This window comes from Idiotropiscis lumnitzeri, chromosome 14, assembly GCF_059441095.1.
Source record: "Idiotropiscis lumnitzeri isolate Australia: NSW breed Sydney's pygmy pipehorse chromosome 14, RoL_Ilum_1.0, whole genome shotgun sequence".
NCBI classification, from domain to species: domain Eukaryota; kingdom Metazoa; phylum Chordata; class Actinopteri; order Syngnathiformes; family Syngnathidae; genus Idiotropiscis; species Idiotropiscis lumnitzeri.
The window spans coordinates 20,011,344-20,036,172 of NC_142404.1; the positions used below are offsets into that span (position 1 = coordinate 20,011,344).

Here is a 24,829-nt window from a genome sequence, read left to right on the forward strand (position 1 = left end):
CAAAGCGTGTGTTGTGGCACACTGGTTGGTTTTGTGAGTTTTTCCTTGCCCTCCTGGGGGTTAAGATCGGGGATGTCGATTGTGGCTATGTAAAGCCCTTTGAGACTGTCTGTGATTAAGGGCTATACAAATAAAATTGACTCCTCCTTTTTTTAAGTATTGGTATAAAGACGCCAAGATTGCCTCATCGATTGTCCTTAACTAGATTGATGGCGCATTGGCGCCACCAACTGCCCTTGTCGTTTCACTACATGCAAGTCTACGTGAACTGAAGGTGGTTGGATGTTGCAAGGCTTGCTGCCCTCTAGTGGGGAGAATCTGACGTGCACTTCATTTAAACACTGTTAAGGGACTATTCAGCTGGCTGTTAAGATGTGGTTTAATAATTCAAGGTTTTCATAGAAACATGACGTTCAAATGCATTTGTGTTGGGTAAAAAGATTATTGCGGGCGGCACTTCCTGTGTGGCGTGTGGCAAACCAAGAAAACAGTGTCATCATCTCATGTACAAACTTTATTGAAAGATTAAAAAAAATGACAACAAAAGACGCGAGGCCGGCCACACGCACGCACGCACGCACACACACACACGCATCCTCATCCAATCAGCAACAGGTGTCCAGCAATGATGTCACCATCCAAACATGTACTCCATGGCCTTGGAGACGAAACTGTCGTCTTTCCTGGGCGTGTGTCTGTCGGTCACCACCTACAAAAATAAATGCGGACCCACACAAATATATACGCACTTCTGATATACGTGCACGCACACTCATGGTGACGCGCGAGCGTACCTGGTAGTTGCTGGCGGAGTTCCTGTAGGTGGCGCTAAGCGGTCTGATGGCCGAGCGTGGCGTGCAAGGAAGGGCGGAGCTTGCCAGAGGTGAAGCGGCCACTTCGCCGCTTTCCATCACACTCTGGCAGCCAAAACGCGACAATGCACAGACGATAAACTTCATTCATTGTCAAGAAGCCCGACATCGCTGCTTGGAGCCAAAATTCTTTGGCCTCTTAACAGTCCATAATACAAATTACATTTCAGAATACCTTGTCTATGCATGGTTTGACGCCCACCATGATGGCGTCTCCGAAGACTTTGCCGTCTTTGGACAACGCTTTACGTGCCTGAAGTCGCGACTGATACTGAAGATGCATCCAGTTGCCGGGAGACGCCATCTACACCGCACACAAACATGATGATGATTATTATTGCGACCTCACATTACAACGTGTGTGTGCGTCTTACGGTGTGTTTGAGGATGTTTCCATACTGAGCAAACTGCAGCAGGATGTAGGAAGCCGAAGCTGGCGGGAAACTGACACGTCACAACATGCACACACGTGAGTCCACCTCAACATTCGAAAGACGACATTTGGCATTTCTGGAGAACTTGCGTGTGTGAAGACGGAATTGTTTCATGCCCAATTTTATTCATGGCACGTGGACATTTTTGTGTTTTGTTGAAAACCATGAGCAAGGTCAATTGAAGGATTTGAATTTCAAATGGGAGCAATGATGTCAATCTGTTTTGTTGAATGCGTCATTGAAAACATTTTTGGTCGGAGGTCAAGTGGTGAAAAAGTTTTTGTCCGAGGGAATTTTTAGGTAAGTTGAAAATGTTTTTTTTTTTTTTTTTTAAATGTGTTTCAATTGTAATGAATTGGAATGCATGGCAAAATAATGGGTGACATGTTGCGCAACAATACACTCGTGAATATTTTGCTTGGGATTCTTTGACAGACCCAAAGACGGTGACCCAGGTCTGGTCGAGAAGGTCCTCGGAGGACAGAGCCTCTCCCTGACTGTAGAAAGGGTCCACTTGAGCAGGGGACAGGCACAGTTGCTGCACGCCTGAAAACACGTGCGTGACATCATCAGTCGTGTGACATCACAGCCTGATGAAGATGATGATGATGGACGCCGTGTACCCGAAGTGGACGCCTGGCGTGCCGACACCGGAGACTGCATGCTGGGGAAAGACTACACACGCACGCACGCACGCACGCACGCAAGGATTATGCACGCTTGAGAGACTGCGATTGTGATGCTGCTTCACCGCCAACCTGTCTGTGAGCGCTGAGGGGCGTTGCCACGGTAACCGGCCCATCGTGGATGCTGCGCACGGGCGGGGCGCCACTCTTGTCTTTCGGGGTGGGGACCACTGGCTGTGGGCTCGACCCTGCAGCGCCTCCTCAACACACACACTATTGTTAAAAACTCACTCTCTCGCTAACAAACGCACGTTGTTTCTCCCAACACACATTCGCACAGTCCCACTCACATGCTCAGGCCCTCTCACCTTTGAGGACAGAGCTGTCCATAAGGGGCATGGTCACACTGAAGGGGCGTGGCTGGGGACTGGTGGGTGCAGGCAGGTCGCCCATCAGGAAGCCCGGCAGGAACTGAGCGCCATGGGCGGGCTTGGGAGAGGTCGGGGAGCCCAAAGCCATGGGTTCCGATCCCACTGTGAGGACGCACGCAATTTACGGTCACTTTCAAATTCTTATTTCTTGCCATGGCGGAATTGGCTGGTTTTAGTGGCGGATCTGCTGCCCCGCAGAGCGTTTGGGCCAATGGCGGGCCACAAAGCCAACGCAAACGCACAAACATTTTCAGAGATGGCCAGTCCGTTTTGGACGGACGCTCATTTTTTTTTTATTTTTAGACGGAGGCCGGAGGACGATAAGACGGACTGAGCAATAGAACGGACTGCTTAAAAGTAAGGACGGCGCTTTAAAAGGAAGAAGACGGACGTTGACAGAGGGCGATTCTTTTTAGGAATAAGGATAAAACTGTAATGAGGGAAAGGTGCCCAGGATGCGGACGGACCAGCAAAATAGGGTCAAGTGCTCATCTCTGTAGATATTATTGCGGCACGACTGGTGGATCACAATTGTCAATTAATGTGGTGCCGTGTTGCCTGTCATGGTCAAACAAATTAGCCTTACATAATTTGAAATACATTATCAGATTTACGAACACAAATCTGCGCCAACCATAGCCCAAAAATAGACATTATAGTAAATGTATTACCAGAAGCTAGAGTTGCTAACGCTAGTCTGCACCAGCAGTGCAGCTCTGCTTACCTTGTGGCTTTGACATGATAGTGCTTCTGTGCTGTAAAACTATGTCTGCAATTCTTGATCCTTGGGGGACTTTGACGAAAGCGTCCCACAGAGATGTTATTAAGACGCCTGGTAACTCTTTTAAATTGTGCAAAAACGGCATAATGTCTTCTTGAAGCTAACCAACTATTAGTAAGAAAAATAAGGAGAACGATCAGCGCGTTATGGTCAAAGTGGACTTACCGTGGAGCTCCATTACGGTTTGGTAAACTTTGGCTTGTTTTGGGCCGCGGGTTTCAAATGCCGGAAGTGACGCCGGGCTAACGCCTGGCTAACGCGGCTAGCGGCACGCTAAAACGTGTCAAAGCGCTGGACGTGACGAGCCTTTCGGGGACGGATCGATGTCACCCAAATGTTTCGTAAAAAGTGGCCTCAATCCAATTTGTAACGAGTCCAAATGTGTTGGGAGTGTAGAGGGTATGTATATATGTAGGTCGCTCCGTCGGTCGGTCAGGCACGATGCATTTCATCGGTAGCTCAGACCGGAAGTAATTTGCAGTTTGAAAAGATGCGTTCAAGGACCCAACGCAGAACGCGCTACAGGTTTCACCACACAGGCTAACCTTTAAACAAATCTATTTTCAAACTAAAGTGTCTTAATTTCCCATTCCAAAACATTTGGTCTAACCGGTTTGGCCAAGTTTGCTATCGTTTTTTTTTTAACCACACACACGAATGTATCTAACTCTGCTCTCGGCACACTCTTTTCTTCTGAAAGGCAGTTACCGGAAAATGAAGCGCGTGTTCACTAACTTGATACCGGCGATATCCGGATGTCGAGGAGGATCTTCAGTTTTCACCGCAACCAGTGCGACTTTTTCCCTCTGAGGGCGATAAAGCTTCAATTTAGGTATCCACGCCTAGTTGCATGTACGGTAAAATTGTATAAAATATCGTTTCGGTAAATTTCAAGAACGATTTAGATCGCGACGAAGCCAATGAGCTCAATTAGTCGCATATGTTTCCACTTGTTAGCTTCCTTTGGCAAATCTTGCTCATTTTAAAGACGACAAACTCAACATGGCATCTCATAAGTTTCCGGATCGTATCGTTTCGTGAGTTTTAAAGTCGCCGGGAAATATAATTTTTGTAGCTGTATGTTGATGTAGTTCATATTTAAGTGTTGTGTGAAACAGTTGCTCTGTGCTGTCAAAGGCAAGTGATGTACATGTGCGGACTAAAATGTTGGTTTATTTCCAATTTGAGCTTTCTGTTCCTTTCTCATGTTATGATACATCGCAATGTATTTTTTTCTCAGGACTGTTTCTGACAATGATTCTTAGTGGTCGAGGTGGCTGCCAGGATGGCCGAGTGGTCTAAGGCGCCGCGTTCAGGACCCAGTCTCCCCCAGGAGGCCTGGGTTTGAATCTCGAATTTCCCCATTGTGGGACTAATAAAGGCATTATTATTATTATTATTATTAACCGATATTTGGAGACGATATTTATTTGCTCTAAAAGGTGTCGTAATTATGAACATTGAAAACGTTTGTTGTTGTTTAAAAAAAATCATGAGCACATGTGTCTTTTTTATTGTAGTTATTTCCATCCATTCTCTAAACTGCATATCCCCATGAGGGTTGCTATTTATATCAAGATATTTTCCATCAGCGCAAATGTAAATACAGTACACTGACTACAATGAAGTATCTTTTATGAAGCCGGTGGGCCTCTCCACCACCAAGCTTCACACATTTTCTGGGAGGAAACCCTGCTCACCATTAAAAGGGTAATGTACCCTTTAAAAAAAAAGTGACTTGCAACCAAGCAGGTACGATAGTCGACAACAATACTGAATACAAGTTGTAAGTCCACAGACTAGTATCATGCACGTGTCCGATTGAGGTGAAGTCCTATTAGGATGTCTGCACAAAGATGTACTTCGACTAACTCCCGTTGTGTGGTGTTTGCATCGTATTTGTCCAGCAGCAGCGTGCGCAATGCCAAGACAGGAGATGTGGTCCCGGCTGGCGTCGCGGGCTCCAAGACCTTGTCCCGTTGGCGCACTTCTAGCACTGCTGCTCCTCGGCGCCACCCTGTCGCCAGTCTTGGTCGGTGCGGCGGGTCGGGACTACTACGAGCTGCTGGGGGTGGGCAGGGACGCCAGCACGCGCCAGATCCGACAAGCCTTCAAGAAACTGGCGCTCACCATGCACCCCGACAAGAACCCCGTGAGCAGCAGACATCCCCCCAAAACACTATTACTGTCTAAATCAGGGGTGGGCAAACTTTTTGGGATTTTCAGAGGGGTTGGACCAGGAGGAGAAGAGGGATGAAGTGTTTTGGTAACCTCACCTCATCTGAGAAAAAAAATCAATTTAATTTGAAATGAAAGTGAACAAAAGCTTTACAACAAAATATGTCTTTGACGCCTCACAATATTTCGAAAATAAAACAATTACCAGGTTTATTCATTTAATTTTTTTCAACTTTGGCAGGCCGGATTAAATGTGGGGTTCCCCAATGTTGGCCCTCAAGAGCCCCTATCCAGCCCGTTTTAAATGTCTGTATACATTATACAATACATTTTTGTAATTGACCTCGTGAAATACTGGCACCAGCTTCCTTTATCAAATTCTGATTTTTATTTTTTCAATCTCAGATTGCAACTTCATTTTGGAAAAATCCAACTTTATACGCCACCATAATATGTATTGGTTGGAAAAAAAAAAAAAAAAAGACTTTTTTGAACTCAAATAACCCCCCCCCAAAAAAAGTGAGATTGTGACTTGAACCCTCCCCACAAATGGGTCTCCTATTGAATTCTTCTGGCATTTATGGTATGCAGTCGTTGTGTTTAATTGCCGTTTGGCTCGCTTGAAAACAATTTGCGAGCGCCTGCCTCTCCAAAATGTCAACAGGGAGACGCGTCGGCCCACGAGAAGTTCCTGCAGGTCAACCGAGCCTACGAGGTCCTGAAGGACGATGACCTGCGCAAGAAATACGACAAGTACGGCGAGAAGGGGCTGGACGAGGCGCGAGGCGGCCGATACGAGAGCTGGAACTTCTACCGCTACGACTTTGGTGAGTCGGCGCCGTGCCACGCTTTCTTTTCAGCTCACCCGGGAAAGTGTAAACCATCCTCCGATGTTGGCCAGGAATCTACGACGACGACTTGGAGATCATCACGCTGGACTCCGCAGACTTTGGTAAGAAGCCGACAAAATTGACTCCGGATTTGTGTTTGCCGGCCACAAAATGGTTGTGTCGCGTTTGATCGTTGTGTGCGTGTGCGTGCGTGTTTCAGAGGCGGCGGTGAATTCCGGCGAGATCTGGTTCATCAACTTTTACTCCCCACGTTGTTCACACTGTCACCAGCTGGCCCCCACGGTAACGGCGATGTCCTACGTGCACGCACAAGTGCGCACGCCATCATCATCACTTTGTTTGTGTGCGTCAGTGGCGGGAGTTTGCGAAGGAGATGGACGGCGCCATCCGCATCGGCGCCGTCAACTGCGGCGACAACCACCACTTGTGTCGGAGCAAAGGCGTCAGCAGCTACCCCAGCCTCTACATCTTCGCAGCGGGACACGTGAGCGCCGCGCCTGCCTCGCCGTCGGTCCTCCTTTTGCCCTCGCCGTCTTCGCGGCCTCGTCACGCGTCACATGGGCCGAGCTCAGAAACTCCTCCCGCGTCGTGGGCCTTCATCGCCCTCCTCGCGTTCCTCCCATTTCGTATTTTTCACTTTCCTCGTCTTGCTCGTCTTCGGTGCTGTTCTTCACCGTACTCGTGTCCCTCGCGACCGTTTTGCTCGCCCTCACGCGGTCATCCTTCAGAAACCGGAGAAGTTCCACGGTGAGCGCGTCAAAGACAATCTGGTGAGCTTCAGCATGCGGTTCATCAAGACCAGCGTCACGCAGCTGTGGCAAGGTGAGCGAACGGCCCACCGCCGCGCAGGCCTGCCGTGGAGCGATCCCTTGACGGCTGTCGTTGCTAGGCAACGTGTTCAAAGAGATGGAGAGCGCCTTTGCGGCGGGCCTGGGCTGGCTCATCACCTTCTGCGCGGACACGGGAGGTAAAACCGGCCGCCGCTGCCTGCGTGCGACGCGCTCGCTCACAACTGAGCACGTGCTGACGAGGCGTCTTCGCAGATTGTCTGGAGCACACAACTCGACAGAAGCTGGCGTCCATGTTGGTGAGGATGCCGATCCCTTTGGAAACGGGGAAAATAAACGCTGAGAACAACAAACGTGTGCGTGCGTAGGATGGCCTGGTGAGGGTCGGCTGGATGGACTGCATTTCACAGCCGCGACTCTGCCAGAGTTTCCAGGTAAACGTTGAAAAAGATGCATGGAAATATGATCCTAAAGGATAGAAAATAATGCGAGCAAAATGAAAGTTGCACGCAGCGATGGGCGGACGGGCAAGAAGCTTTTTCGTCCTTTTAATCGTCCGCAAGTAGCTTGGGACGACAGAAACACACTTGGCCTGTCTTGCGCGCACCACATCACTTATGCCAATTATCTGAAAGCTGGCTGTGTTGCATTCCTCCAAGCCGGAAACAGGAAACCTCTGCCGCTAGGCTTTTTTTTTTTTTTTGGGCTGGTGAAAGGTCAGGGCTCGCCCTCTCATCGATTGATCTCCAATCACGCGCCTTGTATATGAGTGGCCGTGAAAAAAAGCCGTCTTTCTGCATTTTGGCTCTTCTGAATATTGCCGAAGCGCAAGGTGACAAGTCATGACTGTCATGCCGCCGGCAGGTCACCGGCGGAGCGACCGCCCTCTTTCCGCCGGGAAGCGCTCCGGATGTGGAAGGCAGCGTGCTGGTGAGCGTTGCGTGGGCACGTCCGCCGGAGCGCACGTGACTGACGCAAGTTGTGCTCGCAGTGGCTGACGACGCTGGACAGCGGCGAGATCTACACTCGGGTCCTCCGACGCCTGCCCGACTTACAGCTGCTCACGGCCGACAACTTCCACGTAAATACCGACACGTCCGTTTGAAACCGCTCGGGACTTTCCGCGCCTCTTTTCTTTTCACACCGATACCACGGCGATAAAATGACAGCGCATTTCACAACAGCTGGAGATGTTACAAAGTGCTTTCCGTACGAAGGCGTAGAAATGAGCGGGAAACGCGTAAGCAATCGATGGCAGAAGAGCGTCTCATGTTGAGTTGCAAGCGAAGGAATCAAAATGTTTCTTCAAAGATGCGCTTTCTTCGGCTTCATTTGGGAGGACGGTGAAAGATGAACCTCACACGGGAACACGTTTCGGTCCGCCGGCGCTCGACACCCGCACGTGTTAAAAGTCGCACTCGCCGTCGCTAAGTGTCCTCGTGTCCTCAGTTGAAGCTGGCCCGCCACCGCTGGTTGATCACCTTCACGTTCGGAGAGCGCGGCCAAAGCGTGGACGAGTACAAGAAGCTGCAGGCCTTCCTCCGCGACGACCACATTCAGGTAGCGCTCCGTCTCGGTGTCACCGTCGGCGCGTGAGCGTGACGCGCGCGCGTGCGTGTGCTCAGGTGGGCCGGGTCGACTGCCTTGTGGACCTCCCGCTGTGTCAGTCCATGTACGTCGGCAAAGCCTGCGTGGCCGTCTTCAAAGGCTTGGGAGTCCACGACTTTGAGATCCATCACGGTCGGTGCTCCTTTTTTTTTTTTTTTTTTTGACACGCCTCCTGCGCTCACCTGCGGCCTTCCTCGCAGGCAAGGACGCCATCTACAACGTGGTGGCTTTCGCCCGCGACAGCGTGCGGGCTCACGTGACCACGCTGAGGCCCGACAACTTCCCCTCCGACGGGAAGGAGCCGTGGCTGGTGGACTTCTTTGCCCCCGTGAGTCCTCCTTCGACAAAATGGCGACACGTGACGAGAGCGCCAGTGGAATGCGACGCAAGCTCGCCCGTCATCCATTTTCTGCGAATGAACAAAAAAGAATATGGCGATGACGGATTTGTGCTTGCTTTGTTGTCGCGGCGGCGCCACAGTGGTGCCCGCCGTGTCGAGCTCTGCTTCCCGAGTTGAGGAAAGCGTCCATCCGGCTGGCGGGACGGATCAAGTTCGGCACCTTGGACTGTAGCGTCCACCTGGACATCTGCGCCACGGTGAGGTCCTGCCGTCATTTGCCTCCATTTAAAATCCGAACCGGTCGAATGCTTTCGAGAGATCGGGTTGTTGGAAATCAAGCGATGTCGGCGGGTAGTTGCTTTAATGAATCAATGGGTGACGATTGCTTGATGCTTTTTGCTGCCGCCCTGATCTTCCAACGGCCCGTCCGCGATGTTGCCAGTACAATATCCAAGCGTACCCCACCACGGTCATCTTCAACGGCTCTTCCGTTCACGAGTACGAAGGACGACACTCGGCCGACGGCATCCTGGAGTTTGTACAGGTGCCGCCCCGTCGTCCGCGTCGTCCGCGTCGACGTCACAAGATCGCGTTCATGCTGGACTTTTTTTTCCGCTGCGTCCGCAGGACCTGGTCGACCCGTCCGTGGTGGTTCTCGATCCTTTCAGTTTTGCAGAGAAAGTGACAGGTGAGCCTGACGCCGCTTCCTCCTTCTTCTTCTTCTGCTTCCATGTCGTTGTCGTTCAGGTTTGGGCCAAGGTGAAATGTGGGCCATTGACTTTTACGCGCCTTGGTGCGGCCCGTGCCAGGCTCTGCTGCCTGAATGGAAGCGCATGGCGCGGGTACGGACGACGCTCTCACGACTGGCACGCAATTTCATGCACAAGTATACACACAACGGAAGACACTGTGTGTGTGTGTGCGCAGATGTTGTCGGGCCAGGTTCTGGTGGGTTCCGTGGACTGCCAGCGCTTCCATTCGTTTTGCCAAAGTCAAAACGTGCGCTCGTACCCTGAAATCCGCTTGTACTCTGGCGGCGGCAAGACGACCTTTCGCCACACGTATGCGCTTCAACATGCTTCACGCGATCATGACGACGTACAACGCGTGACGTCTTGCCTTTTTTGTGCAGGAGTTACAACGGCTGGCACAGAGACGCGCACACGCTGCGAACGTGGGCACTCAGGTGGGCGCACACGAAAAACTTTCAATTAAAAAAAAAAACAAATTCTTCAGTTCGAATTGAATGGTAATCATTTTTTTTTTCATGATCCAAATTCTTTAGAAATCAATGCAAATTAGAAATTAATTTTTCCATGAAGTTGCTGAAACTTTTGGTCTTTACACAAAAAAACGAGTCACTCCCCAAAATTCTATTTTCAAGATCTCGTACAGAAAAAGAATGTACACTTTTTCCTCCCAAATAAGTCAATTGTGCGCCACAAACTCAAAAGAAATTCAACATTGATGGATGGATTGTGTGTGGTGACGTGTGAACGTGCAGCGCGTTGCCTCGAGCGTCGCTGGATCTCACGCCGAGCTCCTTCCAATCGCTGCTGCTGGAAGGTCGCGACCCCTGGGTGGTGGACTTTTATGCCCCGTGGTGTGGACCCTGCAAACACTTTTCCTCAGAGTTTGAGGTTCTGGCTCGGGTGAGACTCCATTTTCTCAATCTTACTCATCCTCGTCCCACCCCAGTTTTAAAAAAGTGGGCGTGGTCTCATGGCCTGTGCGATTGACAGATCCTTAAAGGGGAAGTCCGGGCCGGTAAGCTTGACTGTCAGGCTCATTATCAGACCTGTCAAGCAGCCGGAATCACTGCCTACCCCACGGTACGCTTCTACCCGGACCAGGATGCCAACAGGGTGAGGACACGTACGCACGCACACACACACACACACACACACGCACGTGAATTAACTATGAGATGTGGTGACAGAAACCACGCGGCGGCGAGAACATAAGCAGCCGAGATGCAAACGTGATTGCGGACGTCATCAGACAGAGACGACAACACTTGTCGTCACGGTTGCACAACAACAGGAAGGTGGGTTACTTGAGCCCGTTTATCGCGTGGTGCGCTCAACACCCCCCCCCCCCCCTCACAGCCTAAGATGTTAAGAGCTTGAAAGGACATCAGTTGAAGTAACCTAACATAACATCTGATGATGTTAGCTTTATGCTAATACATAGTTGGAATTCGCTTCAATGTTGTGCTACTTGAGCATGCATGGACAACTTATAAGCTGTAAAAACCCACCCCAAAAAATTGTCCCCTCAGGACGAACTCTGACGGACGGGATTGGACAGCCCCACAAACACTACCGAGGGACAGATGGCACCCTGGACTCTAGTCATCAGCTCCTTCTCTGCCTTGTTCTTATTTCTTAGTTTTCCGTTTTAAACATGAACGTCTCTGTGGTTGGTATTTACTCTGTGAGGTAAAACAAGGAGACATTGCTTCTGACACACACGCGCACGCGCGCACAATTGCTGAATGTATACAAATAAAACCAAACTATTCCCAGATAGTCCTGTCATCATCTTGGTTCGGTCATGATGTCACGTTAAACCAGCAGAGAAGCGACCAACGTGTCAGGTGAGTTGGCTGTCAACCAATTTAGGCTCCTGCTGGAAGGCAGCCGGGATGTGCTGCAGCATGTCCGGAAACAATGGATGGATTGTAGAACTGGGTTTGAATTTAAAAAAATAAAAACATTGATTGAGTTTTTTCGATTTTCCTTTTCATAGCTTGATGTGGATTCCTGAAACCATGAATCGATAGTAACCCACACAACGCAGTTTGGAAAACCTGCATAAGCTATTTAGAGTCAATACCTCATTCTGCCACAAGGCGGCGCAAATCTAATACATGGACTTAAAAAAAAGAAAAGAAAATGCGGGTCTGGTAACTGGTCGATGTCGTGATCAAATGAAGCAGTCGCCCGTGAAAATCATATAAAACAGTGATTAGCTCATTGATATCAGTATCTATTGAGTTGCTTCTTGTCAGGACAACAAAATGTGCGCGTATGTTGACGTGACGAGCTGTTTTCCGTCGATGTTGCGCTGCGGTGAGCTCTCCCTCAAGGCTGTTTTGGCTTAACGATGTCTTACCAAAGAAATGGGTTCGAATCCATCCAAATCCTAAAAGTGCTGAAGAAAATGTTCTAATGTATTTTAAAATACGTGATTGTAATGAGTAGAGGCTCGACAATTAGCACATTGCTAACGATAGTCGCGAGTGGCTAGCAGCTACGCTAGCACCCAAGTACAATTATTCATGTTAGTTAATTTGTTTTGGATGTGTAAAATCTAAAAATGTACACAGTTGATTGAAAAGGATTCATCAATTTCAATTATTCAAATACAGAATGTAAAACGATATGCTATGATGTGTATATTGTATTGCTTGTGATGGTGATGTCTTTTTTTCTTCCTAGAATTAATGTTGGATTCTGACCCTTAAGTGGTTCAGTGATGAACCAAAACTCAGGACAAGGCAAGCCACAGCCGGCTCGAACACCATACCCAGGTTGGACATCCTCCATCCTCCGAGGGATGAATCGAGGGACTCACGCCACACTTAATGAGCAAGCATCAGCATCAACAGTCCAGTTGCTTGGACTCCTTTTTTCAACATAACAGCTCCTGTTTGTTCTTCGTGTCACATGAAAACTGCTCAGATAATGTAGTTTGTTGCAGTCCACTTAAACCTGGATGTGACATTTACACTTGCATGTGATCAGTACAGAACATTGTTGGCAGACATGCTTTTTGCAGCAAATCATGCATCGCCGGTTTCCTCGGCTCATTTCCTGTTTGCGTGCCTGAGTAGAAGCTTTCGAGCAGCATGGACAGCCCGGTCTTACTCGGCTGCCAGGCAGGTGCGTGTTTCAGCTGAAACTGACAAGAGGACGAGCAGGCGGAGGATGGGAAAGATGACAAGGATGGGGAGGCGGTACGCCTGTAAATCCCCACCAAAAACATTTTCTCTTCACTCGCGGGGCCAAAACGCAGCTGAGAAAACACGGCGGGAAATGAAGGAGGTAAGAACTGCTGGACTTGTGCCCGTCCACACACACTCACACATGCTGCTGTTTCGTTAGTCTTTCCTCACGTTGGCATGTGAAGAAATCTGTTCAGTTCAAGCTCTTTTTGTTTGGCTTTAATTGCTTTTGTTATTTGACCTTTTTTACTTGTAGTGAGTCCTCCAATTTCCGTCCACGCGCAATTCTTCCTGCCCATCTGTTTAGCATTTCAGGTTTAAATTTGGTGGAAAAAAGATGTTTGATAAGTTGTGTTGGAACTGGCCGTGTCCAATCCAAATGGGCCGTTTGTATCTTTTCTGACATGGTTTCTTGCCACCTTTTGGTGGGTCTCCTCACGATGGAGCAAATCTTTTTTCAAATACGCTGTGTGGACCGACTCCTGGAAATGGCCGCATTGTCCTTCACTCGGTTGACGCGATCCCACATGACAGACTTGGTGTGTCTTTTTCGCGTGTGCTTTCTTGAGACTTTTGCTGGGTCTCCTCATGATAAGTTGCATGTTGCTTTGTCCAAATGGCTTTCGGGATGAATTTTCAAAAGATTTGGTACACGTCGAAATCGGTCACGTTGAACGCCAATGGGCGACTTGTGTCTTTGCCGAACGTTTCCGTTTTTGTGGCCTATGGAATGGCGCTTTGCAAAGTCAAGCTGGCGTCAGTGACTTTAGAATTTCTGTTGATTCTAAATGCTGTGCAATTATTGAAAATGACGGGGAAAGAAGCACAAACTAATTACTATTTAAAAGCCTTTTGATTTATTTTTTTGTAATTTCATCTTCACTTTCATTCGGTTCTTCCGAAGTAACCACGTCAGTTCAAGAGCAGCATCAGTTCTTCGGTTTGAAGAGCAAAGAAAAGAGTGAAAAAGTACTTTGTGGTTTTGTGATCTTGTTCATGTTGTTGCTGTGGTGACAAAAGAACTCTTCAACCAATTGAGTGTGTCGTTTTTTTTTGCCTCTTTTGTTTGTTTTTAGCACAAGGACAACAATTTGGGGGAAAGGCGCAGAAATTCCCTTTATGGCAGGAAAAAAAAGAAACGGATGACGGGATTCTGGGTGAGTAAGTTGGCGCGCGCATGCACACACACACAAAGACACACAAGTCCACTTTTCCAGACAACATTCTCACACACTCATACACACGCTCTAAATGTGCAAAGATAAATGAACTACATTCAGCTACTTGTGATAGTGCAATACACACACACACACACAATCCGAGTTGTTCCCATCTCAGTGGCGACTTCTGCGATGAGCTGCTCGTGCTTTTCCCTGCAGGATCTGATCCCAACGCTACACACACACAAAAAGGATGTTATTATGCGTTACCATTAGAGATGAGCAGCAATCAATTGTTGTCCAATTCTGCACAATTTCTCGGCTACTTTAATGAGTGCACTGCATTGCTGCTGGTCACTGACAGAAACTTCGATGAAAATATTTGCACGAAAAATATTGCGGAATCTGTTTTTTTTTTCGATGGACGGGATAAATAGGAGACGGTTAATGATGAGTGAGCTTGTTTCATTCGTCTCAAAGATGTGAATTTGTGATTCCTTTGCAGTCTGAGGCAAATTCAAAGATCGGGCCGAGGTGGGGCATGCTTCTTCCGTCTGGGCGCACGCGGCACTTTCAGCCGCCGTTCACTGGCATGTCAACTTGTCATCGTCACCTTTCCGTTCTGGGGACAAATGTTGCCTTTCTTTCTGCTGTTGCAATTTGGAAGCGACTTGCTTTTGTCGTGCTTCCGTAGCAGAGGCGACACTTGTTTAAAATGATTACAAAATAGGAGTCTAAAATAAGACCTTTGCGTCGTCTCATGAAGTCGCTGTAAATATATTCGGAGTGCGTCTGTTCAAGTCATCGTGATATTTTTGTAAAATGTGCCCCACCTTGACTTTGCGTCCCATCTTGTCCTTCCACTTCTGCGCGATGGAGCCGTCAATCAACAGCAACCTGCAATGTAGGCCCCGCCCCCTTTCAGTCACACGAAAGGCAGCGAAGGCTTGCGTGCGTCGCGACGTTTGACTTTTGTCACGCCTCGTAAAACGTGCCACAAGTTTTCCTAATTGCAAAACATTCTTGTCGCAAGGAAATTTTGAACATGGTGGAAAATCTTGTTCGGATAACAGCGGGAACACTCTCGTTAGACTTTGCAGACGCTCGTCCGGCGTTCGTGGCGAGGACGTTCGTCCCGTCCGTTTGCTGCCCACTCCTCGCCTCAAAGTCACGGCGGCGTGGCCCACATAGAAATGTTGGCGGGCTTTTTGGAAGTTTTAGGGACGCGATAACGTGTGTCGTTAAACGACTGCTCATATTCGCAGATGGTCGTGGACGGCCGCCTGCTTTTCGTCCAACTTTGCGGCGCTTAAATGCCGACGGAGCCGACCTACCTGGACGTCTCCTCGTTCTCGTATCCCATAATGAGGTACTCGTCGCCGGCGGTGACGGGCGGGCATTGGCACGACGACGAGTAGTGAAGGGTCAGCGTCTCTTGCGGGATGTGCACCAGCGAAGACTTGAGGACCTCGCGGACCTCCACCACCGCCGTGGGCTCCATGCCACGCGTACGCACCTCACGCACACGCGCGCGGATCACTACACACACATCAAAAGAGACTTTCTATCGCCAACGTGTCGACGTTTCAGAGTCACTTCTGAGTCAAACTACTCACCGTAGTTGTAGTTGTTCTTCAGGTAGCTTTTCAAACCCATCTTGACCGTCTTGCATTTGCAGCGATCTACACACACGCACGCACACACACGCACACACACGGCGAGTGTGCGTTAGCGCCGCCTCCTGTCGCTCGCTTGGCCTCCTCAAAGTGCGACTTTACCGGCATCTCCTCTGCAATGAAGGTTGTTGGCGTCCAAGGGAAAGTCTGGACTGGACTCTGTCAATCAAACGCAAAACGCATTTTGGAGAATGTGGAGTCAGGAAAAGGAAAGTGTTTGACTTTGTGGCTTTTGGTCACGACCTGGGTTGCAGCGAGCCGGGTCCTGGTTGTAGGCGTCTGCAAATACACCAAAAGCACCCGTCAGCGCAAACCAAGATCACTTTCGTTCTCGGCTTGTGTTCTTTTCGCCCGTTTGCGTAGGAGAGTCGTACCGGCAGCGTCGGCCTTGACGATGGCCTCGGGCGAGATGCAGACGCCGCGGTCGTAGAGGGGCAGCTCGCCGCAGTGGAGGCTGTCGGGCCAGCTGTGGTTGTAGCGCCTCATGACGGGCTCGCAGCCGCGCCGGGCGCGCTCGCACACCGCCTTGCACGGCTTGATGGGCTCGTGCTGGAAGTCGATGGTGCAGATGGGCGCGTACATGGCGCACAGGAAGAACAGCAGGTCGGCGCTGCAGCCCGTCCCTGCGGGAGGTAATCGCAGCACGCGCTCGCGACATCACAATCGGACGCATCAGCACAACGTGCGGCGTGAAGGCAAATGTTTGCCTTCCAATAGTTTTGCTCAAAGGCCTTTCTCACTAGCGCGACGGTGAAACTAAACGCAGCAATCGGGAAAATAACAAGACGGCCTTGGTTGGTGGCGGGATGACGCACGCGACAAATTTTGTACTCCATCAAAACAGTCGTGACACAATGAAATATTCTGCGTTGCTTGACGTGGCCACCAGGAGGCAGTAGTGCATATGCAGACCACGATGAAGAATGTCAACTTATGCAGACGGTGTCACGTGAGCTGTCAAACGTCCATTACTTGGGAGTCAATGGACGATCCGTTTTATGTTAACATGAATTTAGTTGTTGTTTGAAATCTTAGTTTTTTTCAATAACAAATTTCTATGTTAAGTGAGTTAACTAGCGGCTTCCCCACAGCGTGACATTTTGAAAAACATCAAACTGAGCCAATTAGGCAATGGTGATGGAGCAAAATATTGGGTGGCTCTTAAAGTTGCTCTCAAAGCACCAAAATGTCAGCAGGCAAGATGGGGAGCTGTGGGATGGAAAAAAACAACGTGCCCCTCAAAGAGAGAAGTCATGACATTCAAAATGTTTCCCGAAGCAACCCGAGTAACCACTCAAAGAAGATGTTTGCGTAACGGCGGAATGTGGCCGACGTGCCGGCCAGCAACTGAGCTAATCGTACACACAAAAGCGGCTAAGCGTGTGGCAGCGTGTGACGCAACATCGTGTCGTTTGATAGCACGCGTGGAACTGATATGAGAGCACGTGACCCGGCGGAGGCGTGTCGGCGGGACAAAAAAGGAAAAAGAAGCCCTTCTCTCAGTTGTGGTGGGCGTGTCCTCTGGCTGTCCTGAAACTTGGAATGATGATGAAAAGACAACTCAAGCCGAGACAAAACGGAAGATGCGAATGAAGAAAACGTGACTAAGAGGACGATGCATGAGATGAAGATTTGACTAAATTGTGGCGACGACAATCAAGACGAGCAAAGCTTAGATTGAACGACTTGAAGATGATGACGAGGAAGATGAAACGCACGCAACAAAAGCAAAGATGAGGACGGCGACTTTATGGGCCCGAGCGCAAGGCGAGAGCATCACTCGCTTGTTTTGACTGCCCCTCCCACCTTCGGACCCTCGGAAAGATTTTCTTTTTATCGGGTTGAACTCGAACGGCTTTACACTTCGACTCACTTGTGTCGCCGCTTGTCATCGTTTGCGCTCAACTTTGACTTTTGCATTCTGGCTTCGGTGAAGACGATGACATGAAGACTAAGAAAGATGAGACGGAAGCAAAGAACGTGCCCGCGAGGGCTAAAATGGAGACGACGACGATGGACAAGCCGTCCTTTTGAAGCTGGCCGTCATGTAACTTGCAAAATCCTTTTTCTTTTCTTTTCTTTTTTCCTTCCCGCAACTCCAAAGCCCCTCACTGACAGCTTTGAGTTTCCTTATTTGCAGTGCTCCCTTTGACCACCAGGCGTCGCTGTTACCTCATCGCAGCAGACTTTAAATGTGTCCTACCAAATCAAACCAGCGTCCACAATCTTTTCTATTGCAGAAACTTTGTTGTCCTTTTAAAGCCGCTCAAAAGTGGCAGAAGGAATGAGCGAAGGCACCGCCGTCCCTTCCCGATCTTAACGTGTCATGGAGTTTGAAAGTGGAACTGGAGCGGCGTGTCGTGCGTCTTACTGACCGAGCAGTCCCTCGAACTGTTCGATGGCGAGCACGGCGTTGTCCTGCGTGCTGTGGTGCAGATGGTTCGGCATCTTGGTCATGTTCCAGGGCATGGAGCGGCACAGCGGGATGCGCACGGGCTCGCACGCCGCTGCCCCCGCCCGCCTCGGGCACAGCGCGCAACAGGCGGCCAGCGCCGCCATCAGGGCTCCAAACTGCCTCATTGCCAGAAAGCAGCCACTGGCGACCGGCGATCGGCTTCTCGTGGAGTTTGTCGGGCGCGACTCGTGTGCTTGGCGCTCTGCTGCCTGTCCTTGTGACTGCGAGTCCACTCACAGCCGGAATACGAGCGAAGGGGAGGAGTGGGCCGGCCGGGGAGGGGCGCATTTCCTCCTCCTCCTCCTCCTCACCTCTTCATCCGCAACCCAACTCCCTCTTTCCCCGCCGTCCTCCTCCTCCCCTCCTTTCCTTTCCCGTCAACGGCGTTCATGGCCACCTCTCTCGACCCGGCTCGCCTCACCCCTTCCTCCTTGCACGCCCCCCCCCACCCTCGACTCATCTTCCCTTCTCCCCCTTTTCACCGCTTGCGTCTCCCTTCTCTTCCTCTTCCGCCGCCAACTGTCTCACTCTCTTCTTCCTTCTGCCCAACTCTTGTCACCCTTCGCTTGCTTCTTTCTCCTTCTCTGTCCAATTTGCTCTTCTCCTCTCAACAAGTCAACTCGAATGAAGCCTTTTGGACCGAGCAGCTCTAAAAAATTAATTTAATAAATTTCCAAAAACCAAATCCAAACTACCTGTCATGAAATGTACCCTTGTTTCCCAACACCACCCTTCTCTTCGTCCCCCCTCCCCCTCCTGCACCTTCACTCCTTCTCCCCCTCCTCCTTCCTCACCTTTGCCCTTTTCTACCCCCTCTTCCTCACCCGCTCATCTTCGTCCTCACTCTTATCTAAGATTCCTTCTCACCACCATTGTCTGGCTCCCATCCCGTCACTGTCACCCCTCTCCTCTTCTCCTCATCTCTTCCTGAAGATAAAACAAATGCGTTCCAAATGACGCGCAAGTGCGATGGATGTGTTATTGATCAAAGTATCAAATGATCGCTCGCCGTCACGGGAAACTCGGGAGGGCTTTTGTCGAGGCGTCTGCACGTTAACTCTTCACGCGCCGGCCGCACAAGACGCGCCCAAAAAAGCGCCGCCCGACGCGTGTTCACAACGCAAACGCGCCTCACGTGTTGAGCAAACATGAAACCACCAAAACGCAAAGTGACGCGAGTACAAAGCCGATGTGACGCCGTCAAACAATGCAAGACAAATATGACACGGTGCGACGCCACGTGACTCGCACAACGCGTCGCAACACAACTAAGAACGGAAAACAAGAATGTTGCTTTATTTCTGCACCGCGAGAAGAGTTGGGTCTATAATGTACCCATCGGGGGAGGGGCCCGACCGGAACCGGGACCGGGACCTCGGCTCCGAAAGCTCGTGGTGCATCCGATTGTCTTAAGAATTCAAAAACAACAAAACAAAACATCTGCTCACTGGAGTCCAATCAGAAAGTAGGAAGGAGCAACTGGGGAACTGAAGTCACTTGGCACTTTTATCTACAAGTGGACGCCACTTCCCAGCATGCTTTGCAGCCGTCATCCATTCACGCCGCCGCGGCTCACCCTTTACAGACGGACTGAGTCAACCTTGAACCTCAGTGCATCAACTCCTCCGCTCTGTTAGTCTTCCGACCAAGTGGGATGACGCTGCAAAGTGTGTGTGTGTGTGAGATCGCAGTAATTGTTGTCAGATGTTGCAGCAGGAGCTTCTCGTGTTTGAGTTGACTTCCTGCCAACACACACACACACAGCGGTTTTTCTGACTCATGTGTCAACACGCAGAAGGGAGCCCGTCAGCACTTTTTTCCTTCATCCATCCCTTCTTTCGGCCTGCGTGTGTGTGCGCGTGCGTGTGTCATGAGGATCAGCACGTCCCATTTATGTCCTCCTTCACCGCCTGCTTGAAAGACATCACTCCGATTACACGCTTTGATTCGGACAACACAACCAGCATAGCTGTGACGACAATAGTCTTGCCTGTGCGTGTGCGTGTGCGTGTGCATGCGTGCGTGTCGAGGGTACGGAAAGGTCCAATTCAAGGCAAAAAAAAAAAAAGTGTTGCTTTCCTTCTTTTTTTTGCGTCCTAAAATGTTCTTGGAAACGACTGGAATCTTTTCCAACGTAAATATAAGCACAGCTGCACGCAGACGCACGCGCACACACGTGCACACGCGCGGCTTGGGAGCCTTCAAAGATGGCCAAGCTGGAAGGCAACATTTGCCGAAAGAAGTAACTGCGCAAATGTAAGACAACGAAAGACAAAGTAACACATTGTGACACAAATGGCCTCAAAAAGTCGAACAAAAATAGGACAATGCTGTCATGACATCTTTGTGAAACCAAACGTAACACAATTGTGACACGAAGGAACACAAATATAGAAATTAGACACTGAGAAAATGTGTCACGACAAGTATTGCACAAATCTGACCTCAATGAGACACAATGCAACCAAATTATTTGTTTGGGTATCTTCCAACTTTCTTTCAACTGGTGTCAATATAGAAAGAAAATAAAGTGTCTCAACTTAAATTGCTTCAGCATCACCAGTTGTGTTGTGTCGCCATCTTATTTCCGTCGTGTTCTGCTCATTTTCTTGCCATGAAGACGCAACTAAAGTGTTGGTTTTGCCATGTTTCCGTCCGATTCCACTTGAGTGTTAAAGTTAGAGTGTGGCGACCTCCAGTGGTCGCTCACCATCACTGCATGTCTTTTTTTATGACTGGCGTTTATTTGGAACCAACATCATGACAGTGACGACACCTCGCATACTTTTCATATTTCCACGTTGTCTTATATTTGTTCCTCTGTACATTTGCGGATGAACGATCACGTCGTTAGGTTATCGTCTACAAATGTAAAATTACAAATGTGCTGGTCTAACGAGAAAAGAATTGTCAGTATGGTTAAGTTGAGTTTTATTTCACTTAAGCACGCTCCTTTTGTGTTGTGTCTCTTGTGTAAGTTGTTGGCGTCAGGTGTCATGTGACACGGTTGAGCCCGTCTCCGTATGTGGACCAGTCACACAAACGCAACTAGACAACAAGTACCTGTTTTTTGTGGCGAGGACTCACCCGCTTTGTGGACTTCAAAAAGCACCGTTTGTCAGGTGGGGGAACTTTAGGGAAAGACTGACCCCAACACCAACGTCATCAGGTACGACACGTGACCAGTTTCCAACGCGTATACGGTAACGTCCTTAAAATGTTCCCATACAAGTTCTGACCGGTGGGTTGTGGTCATCATGTCAAGCTTCTCGAGTTAACGCATCAGCACAAAGTGGGACAAAAGAGAACAGCGTTCGAGGTGGTCTGGCAGCAAGACGATGTGCAAGGAGCTGGCGCTAAAAAGTTTGGCAGGCATCGTTTTCCGCTGGTTTCGATTTCTCTTTAGTCGCTGTCTCAACGCAGTTTTCTTTCAAACTGGTCTTTGATTTGCAATTGTTAAAAAAAAAAGAAAAGGGTACCCTGCACAGAACCTTGAGGTACACCTGGCCCCCTTTGTGTTGAAAGAAATTGTTACTGAAAAATGTGACGCCGCGGTGGCATTGTCCGTCCACGATGTCAACCGTCGGTGACTTCTGTGTGAAAGGGACAGACAAATGCAAATGTTGCAGGAAAGGGACTTTATGCAGAATCCGGAGGTGCACCTTAAAGGGAGTGCTGTTGATTTATGATCGGCGGACGTTGTTGTTGTTTGTCCCATTCGGAAGTTGAGCGCATCGCAGTCATGCAGTCCTTGGCGGAGGAGATCAGGAGTTTTTCCCGCATGCGTCTGAAGCGTCAGTGCACGCGCGTGACGTCATTGAGCGGTCGCCGCATCATCGAGACCTGGAAGGGGTCCGTGGTGACGGCGCTGGACGACCCCGCCCCCCCGGAAACCTCTCTGGGGTACGTCCCCGACACCTGCTGGGACTTCCAGGTGGGCGTGGTCGAACCCAACCTGCTGCTGGGTAAGTCCCGCTCCAAAACGTGCACGTGTGCGACGTAAAGTACCAAGCGGCACGTTGCGTGCAGGTTGCCAGGACGCGGCGCATGACTTCAACACGCTGAGGAAGCACAAGGCAAGTGGCCGTCTCGCTACCTCACTCCGTCCTCGAGGTGACACGTCCGTCCGTCTCAGGTGTCTCACGTCCTCAACGTGGCCTTCGGGGTGGCCGACGCCTTTCCCGACCTCTTTGTCTACAAGACGCTGAGCATCCTGGACCGGCCCGACGCGCTGCTGCTGCCGCACCTGGCCGAATGTTGTCGCTTCATCCGGCAGGCTCGACGTGAGGTAACGCTAACGTTCGTGAGCGTTCGTTTTTGCTAAAAAGAAATGGAAAAGCTGACTTTATCTTAAAGCCCTTTGTTTTTTGTTTTTTTTCATTCCTTAAAATACAGATTTATTATTATTCTTTTTTTTTTTTTCTCGAAACAAAATGAGCTTAAAATTTCAATCATTTTTGGGGCAAACATTTAGCAAGTGATTAGTTCCGGCTCGCTGTTGTCGTTTGCGTGCGAGCGTGTTCACGTTGGACAACGGTCCACTTTTGCAGTGGCTTATGACGTGACCCGTGTCAATAATGCAGCAATGACAGCTTCCTGTTTTATTGATGAGCATGCAGATCACATGACACCTGAACACTACACCATGCGCAAACGCGCACGAGTGCTGCCACTTCCTTCCTTACACTTTCATCCTTATTCATCCAAATAATGATCCTTTGAAAGCGCTTTCCTGCTTGCAACCCCCGAGACCATTCCGAGCCATCCCAGGGACAAAATTTCCCATCTCTTAACGATGTGACACAAAACGCGACTCGCTACAGAAGCGTGAGGCATACCTGACCCCCTTTGTGTGGAAAATGCGTGTCACTGTTCCAAATGTCTTCAAGTGGGACAGTTCGACTCAAAGCAAGACAAACGGGATCATTTGAAGTCAATGTGACACAAATGCATGTTTGTGTGTCAGAATGGCGTGGTGCTGGTCCACAGCAACGCCGGCGTGTCCCGAGCTCCGGCGGTGGCCATCGGCTACCTGATGACGTGGGAGCGCCGCTCCTTCGACTCGGCGCTGGCGTGCGTCCTCGCCGCCCGACCCGCCGCGCGCCCCAACCCGGGTTTCGTGCGCCAGCTCAGGAGCTTGGACGCTGACAGAAGCGCAGACCAAAACCAGAGCAGCCAGCAGTGAAGGCCACACACGCACACACACACACACACACACCCCGAGGGAAGCGCATTTGTTAGCGTCTTCCTCAGCATTCTCTTGCTTTCATGTAAGACACAGCATCCTCTAGCAATGACATGATCAAAGCTGAAAGCAAATTTTTCCAAAAAAGTCATTTCAAAGATTCAGAATTCATCCCAATTTTTGGACATCATTTCAAATAATAAAATGCAAATCAAGCATTTTTCATCGTTTTTGTCAGTTAAGTCCTTTTTAATAATGACATTTTTTGTTGTTTTGAATAAAAAATAAAAAAGACTGAATTAAAGGTGAATTTGTTATAAATGTTGAAGGAAAGCACGACAATGAATTATTTTGTTATCCAAATTTTACAGCACTGTCCGTAACCTCATCCTCATGTCAATTAGGCTCACAATAGGATTCAAATTAGGAGCAAATCTTTTGTTTTTTTTTACATTAAAGTGTTTTTCTTTGCATTTATTTTGGGAGGAAGGGCTTTTAATGATGATTATTTTCTGCTGTCCTTTAGTGCGTCGACTTTTTGCTGTGTGTTGCAATCCACGACAAAGTGAAATAAAGGCGAGATCGCTGCTTGCTCCACCACAAAACGTCGTTTATGTTTCTTGACATTGTCATGAACGCGCTGTCGAATCAGGACCTATTCCGCTTACAAGAATGCACGACGAATGAATTCACATGTCATATTGGCTATTGAAGTGCAATCATTTCCCGATTAGTGGCCCACGTTGGAAAAGACAACATCAGTTTGTACTCCCCCTGGCCCCTTCTCCTCTTCCTCCTCTTCTTCATTGCCTGGAGTGCGCCGACGTCGGCAACGCTCGGACCACCAAAGCTTGCAACAGCGTCTGCCGCCACCTCAACCTCCGCTTGACCATGGGATCCTTCTGCTCCGGCCTGGACCCCAAGACGCACGTCACCGCTGCCGCCGCCGCAGCCGCCACACCAAGCACAGGTCAGATGTCACCACTGAGCCTGCACGTCGTGAACGCCAACATCTCGCCAACTATTCTTGCGCGTCTTTTTGAATGTGATTGATGCACAAGATAAACAAACACAAAGTGCGCACACATGTTGTTGTCTTTTCAGAATACACCGCACACACGCATGCACACGCAAGAGCCTGATTATGTTATGCTCATTGGAGAGCAACAATTAACGCGCCATCAACGGCACGGCTGACCAATCCTGCGGTTGCCATGGCGATTTCTCCCAAACTAAAGCAGAAACACAACGTCTCTAAGGCCAAATGATAAATAAAATAGCAATAAAGTTCAATTGGGGAAAGCAAAATTTTAAAAAAATTATGACATCTCTGAAAAAATAGAACAACGTGAAAATGAAACCCAAAAAAGATATCCAGTGTGGTTACGTTTGTAATATCGATATCCTAAATGAAATTATCCTTGAACCAAATCTTAATCTTTTAATTTAAAATAAAAAGGAAAAGTCCAAATGCAAATCAAAGTGGAAAGCGTTT

General features: G+C 49.3%; 4 protein-coding genes across 9 annotated transcripts; 2 read left to right on the plus strand and 2 right to left on the minus strand.

Moving 5' to 3' along the window:
* Positions 1-496: 496 nt before the first annotated feature.
* nup35 (nucleoporin 35) lies at positions 497-3,665 on the minus strand. The gene is made up of 9 exons (XM_088314718.1): positions 3,310-3,665; positions 2,301-2,465; positions 2,065-2,189; positions 1,930-1,981; positions 1,744-1,852; positions 1,247-1,316; positions 1,048-1,176; positions 795-917; positions 497-709 (listed from the first exon to the last, which is right to left on the minus strand). Exons 1-9 carry the CDS (start codon positions 3,320-3,322, stop codon positions 632-634), a joined length of 864 nt encoding a protein of 287 aa, XP_088170844.1. The 5' UTR covers positions 3,323-3,665; the 3' UTR covers positions 497-631.
* A 180-nt stretch (positions 3,666-3,845) lies between these two features.
* dnajc10 (DnaJ (Hsp40) homolog, subfamily C, member 10) lies at positions 3,846-11,440 on the plus strand. 4 transcript variants are annotated; one of them, XM_088314714.1, is made up of 25 exons: positions 3,846-3,976; positions 5,055-5,296; positions 5,987-6,149; positions 6,224-6,274; positions 6,373-6,455; positions 6,526-6,657; positions 6,902-6,995; positions 7,063-7,140; positions 7,217-7,260; positions 7,330-7,395; positions 7,826-7,891; positions 7,953-8,042; positions 8,411-8,521; positions 8,587-8,701; positions 8,770-8,897; positions 9,050-9,166; positions 9,352-9,453; positions 9,537-9,597; positions 9,657-9,751; positions 9,837-9,970; positions 10,042-10,095; positions 10,414-10,561; positions 10,652-10,774; positions 10,849-10,956; positions 11,191-11,440. In XM_088314714.1, exons 2-25 carry the CDS (start codon positions 5,066-5,068, stop codon positions 11,200-11,202), a joined length of 2,406 nt encoding a protein of 801 aa, XP_088170840.1. In that variant the 5' UTR covers positions 3,846-3,976; positions 5,055-5,065; the 3' UTR covers positions 11,203-11,440. The 4 variants fall into 4 exon arrangements, with proteins under 4 accessions (XP_088170840.1, XP_088170841.1, XP_088170842.1 ...); XM_088314715.1 differs by having other exon boundaries at positions 3,854-3,976; positions 5,052-5,296; XM_088314716.1 differs by having other exon boundaries at positions 3,907-3,996.
* Positions 11,441-11,589: 149 nt separating this feature from the next.
* On the plus strand, positions 11,590-24,016 carry LOC148323950 (dual specificity protein phosphatase 19-like). 3 transcript variants are annotated; one of them, XM_088314721.1, is made up of 7 exons: positions 11,590-12,958; positions 13,935-14,015; positions 21,128-21,318; positions 21,875-22,114; positions 22,179-22,225; positions 22,285-22,437; positions 23,116-24,016. In XM_088314721.1, exons 4-7 carry the CDS (start codon positions 21,892-21,894, stop codon positions 23,332-23,334), a joined length of 642 nt encoding a protein of 213 aa, XP_088170847.1. In that variant the 5' UTR covers positions 11,590-12,958; positions 13,935-14,015; positions 21,128-21,318; positions 21,875-21,891; the 3' UTR covers positions 23,335-24,016. The 3 variants fall into 3 exon arrangements, with proteins under 3 accessions (XP_088170847.1, XP_088170845.1, XP_088170846.1); XM_088314719.1 differs by having other exon boundaries at positions 21,128-22,114; XM_088314720.1 differs by lacking the exon at positions 11,590-12,958 and having other exon boundaries at positions 13,913-14,015; positions 21,128-22,114.
* Positions 13,693-18,397, minus strand: frzb (frizzled related protein). The gene is made up of 8 exons (XM_088314717.1): positions 18,070-18,397; positions 16,069-16,317; positions 15,938-15,973; positions 15,797-15,853; positions 15,635-15,700; positions 15,353-15,557; positions 14,852-14,915; positions 13,693-14,252 (listed from the first exon to the last, which is right to left on the minus strand). The coding sequence occupies exons 1-8, from the start codon at positions 18,272-18,274 to the stop codon at positions 14,193-14,195; spliced, it is 942 nt and encodes a 313-aa protein (XP_088170843.1). The 5' UTR covers positions 18,275-18,397; the 3' UTR covers positions 13,693-14,192.
* Positions 24,017-24,829: the final 813 nt, after the last annotated feature.

Coding starts and splice junctions, on each gene's coding strand:
- frzb (XM_088314717.1), bottom strand. CDS start 18,274: ATGAGGCAGTTTGGAGCCCTGATGGCGGCGCTGGCCGCCTGTTGCGCG. Junction 15,854..15,937: donor CCCGGCTCGCTGCAACCCAG/GTCGTGACCAAA, acceptor TTTGATTGACAG/AGTCCAGTCCAGACTTTCCC. Junction 14,253..14,851: donor AGATGGGACGCAAAGTCAAG/GTGGGGCACATT, acceptor GTGTGTGTGTAG/CGTTGGGATCAGATCCTGCA.
- dnajc10 (XM_088314713.1), top strand. CDS start 4,085: ATGTTTCCACTTGTTAGCTTCCTTTGGCAAATCTTGCTCATTTTAAAG. Junction 7,261..7,329: donor AGAAGCTGGCGTCCATGTTG/GTGAGGATGCCG, acceptor GTGCGTGCGTAG/GATGGCCTGGTGAGGGTCGG. Junction 8,043..8,410: donor TCACGGCCGACAACTTCCAC/GTAAATACCGAC, acceptor TCGTGTCCTCAG/TTGAAGCTGGCCCGCCACCG.
- LOC148323950 (XM_088314719.1), top strand. CDS start 21,835: ATGATCGGCGGACGTTGTTGTTGTTTGTCCCATTCGGAAGTTGAGCGC. Junction 22,115..22,178: donor CGAACCCAACCTGCTGCTGG/GTAAGTCCCGCT, acceptor CGTTGCGTGCAG/GTTGCCAGGACGCGGCGCAT. Junction 22,226..22,284: donor ACACGCTGAGGAAGCACAAG/GCAAGTGGCCGT, acceptor CGTCCGTCTCAG/GTGTCTCACGTCCTCAACGT.
- nup35 (XM_088314718.1), bottom strand. Junction 1,317..1,743: donor ACCTGGGTCACCGTCTTTGG/GTCTGTCAAAGA, acceptor GTGACGTGTCAG/TTTCCCGCCAGCTTCGGCTT. Junction 918..1,047: donor TCAAACCATGCATAGACAAG/GTATTCTGAAAT, acceptor TTTGGCTGCCAG/AGTGTGATGGAAAGCGGCGA.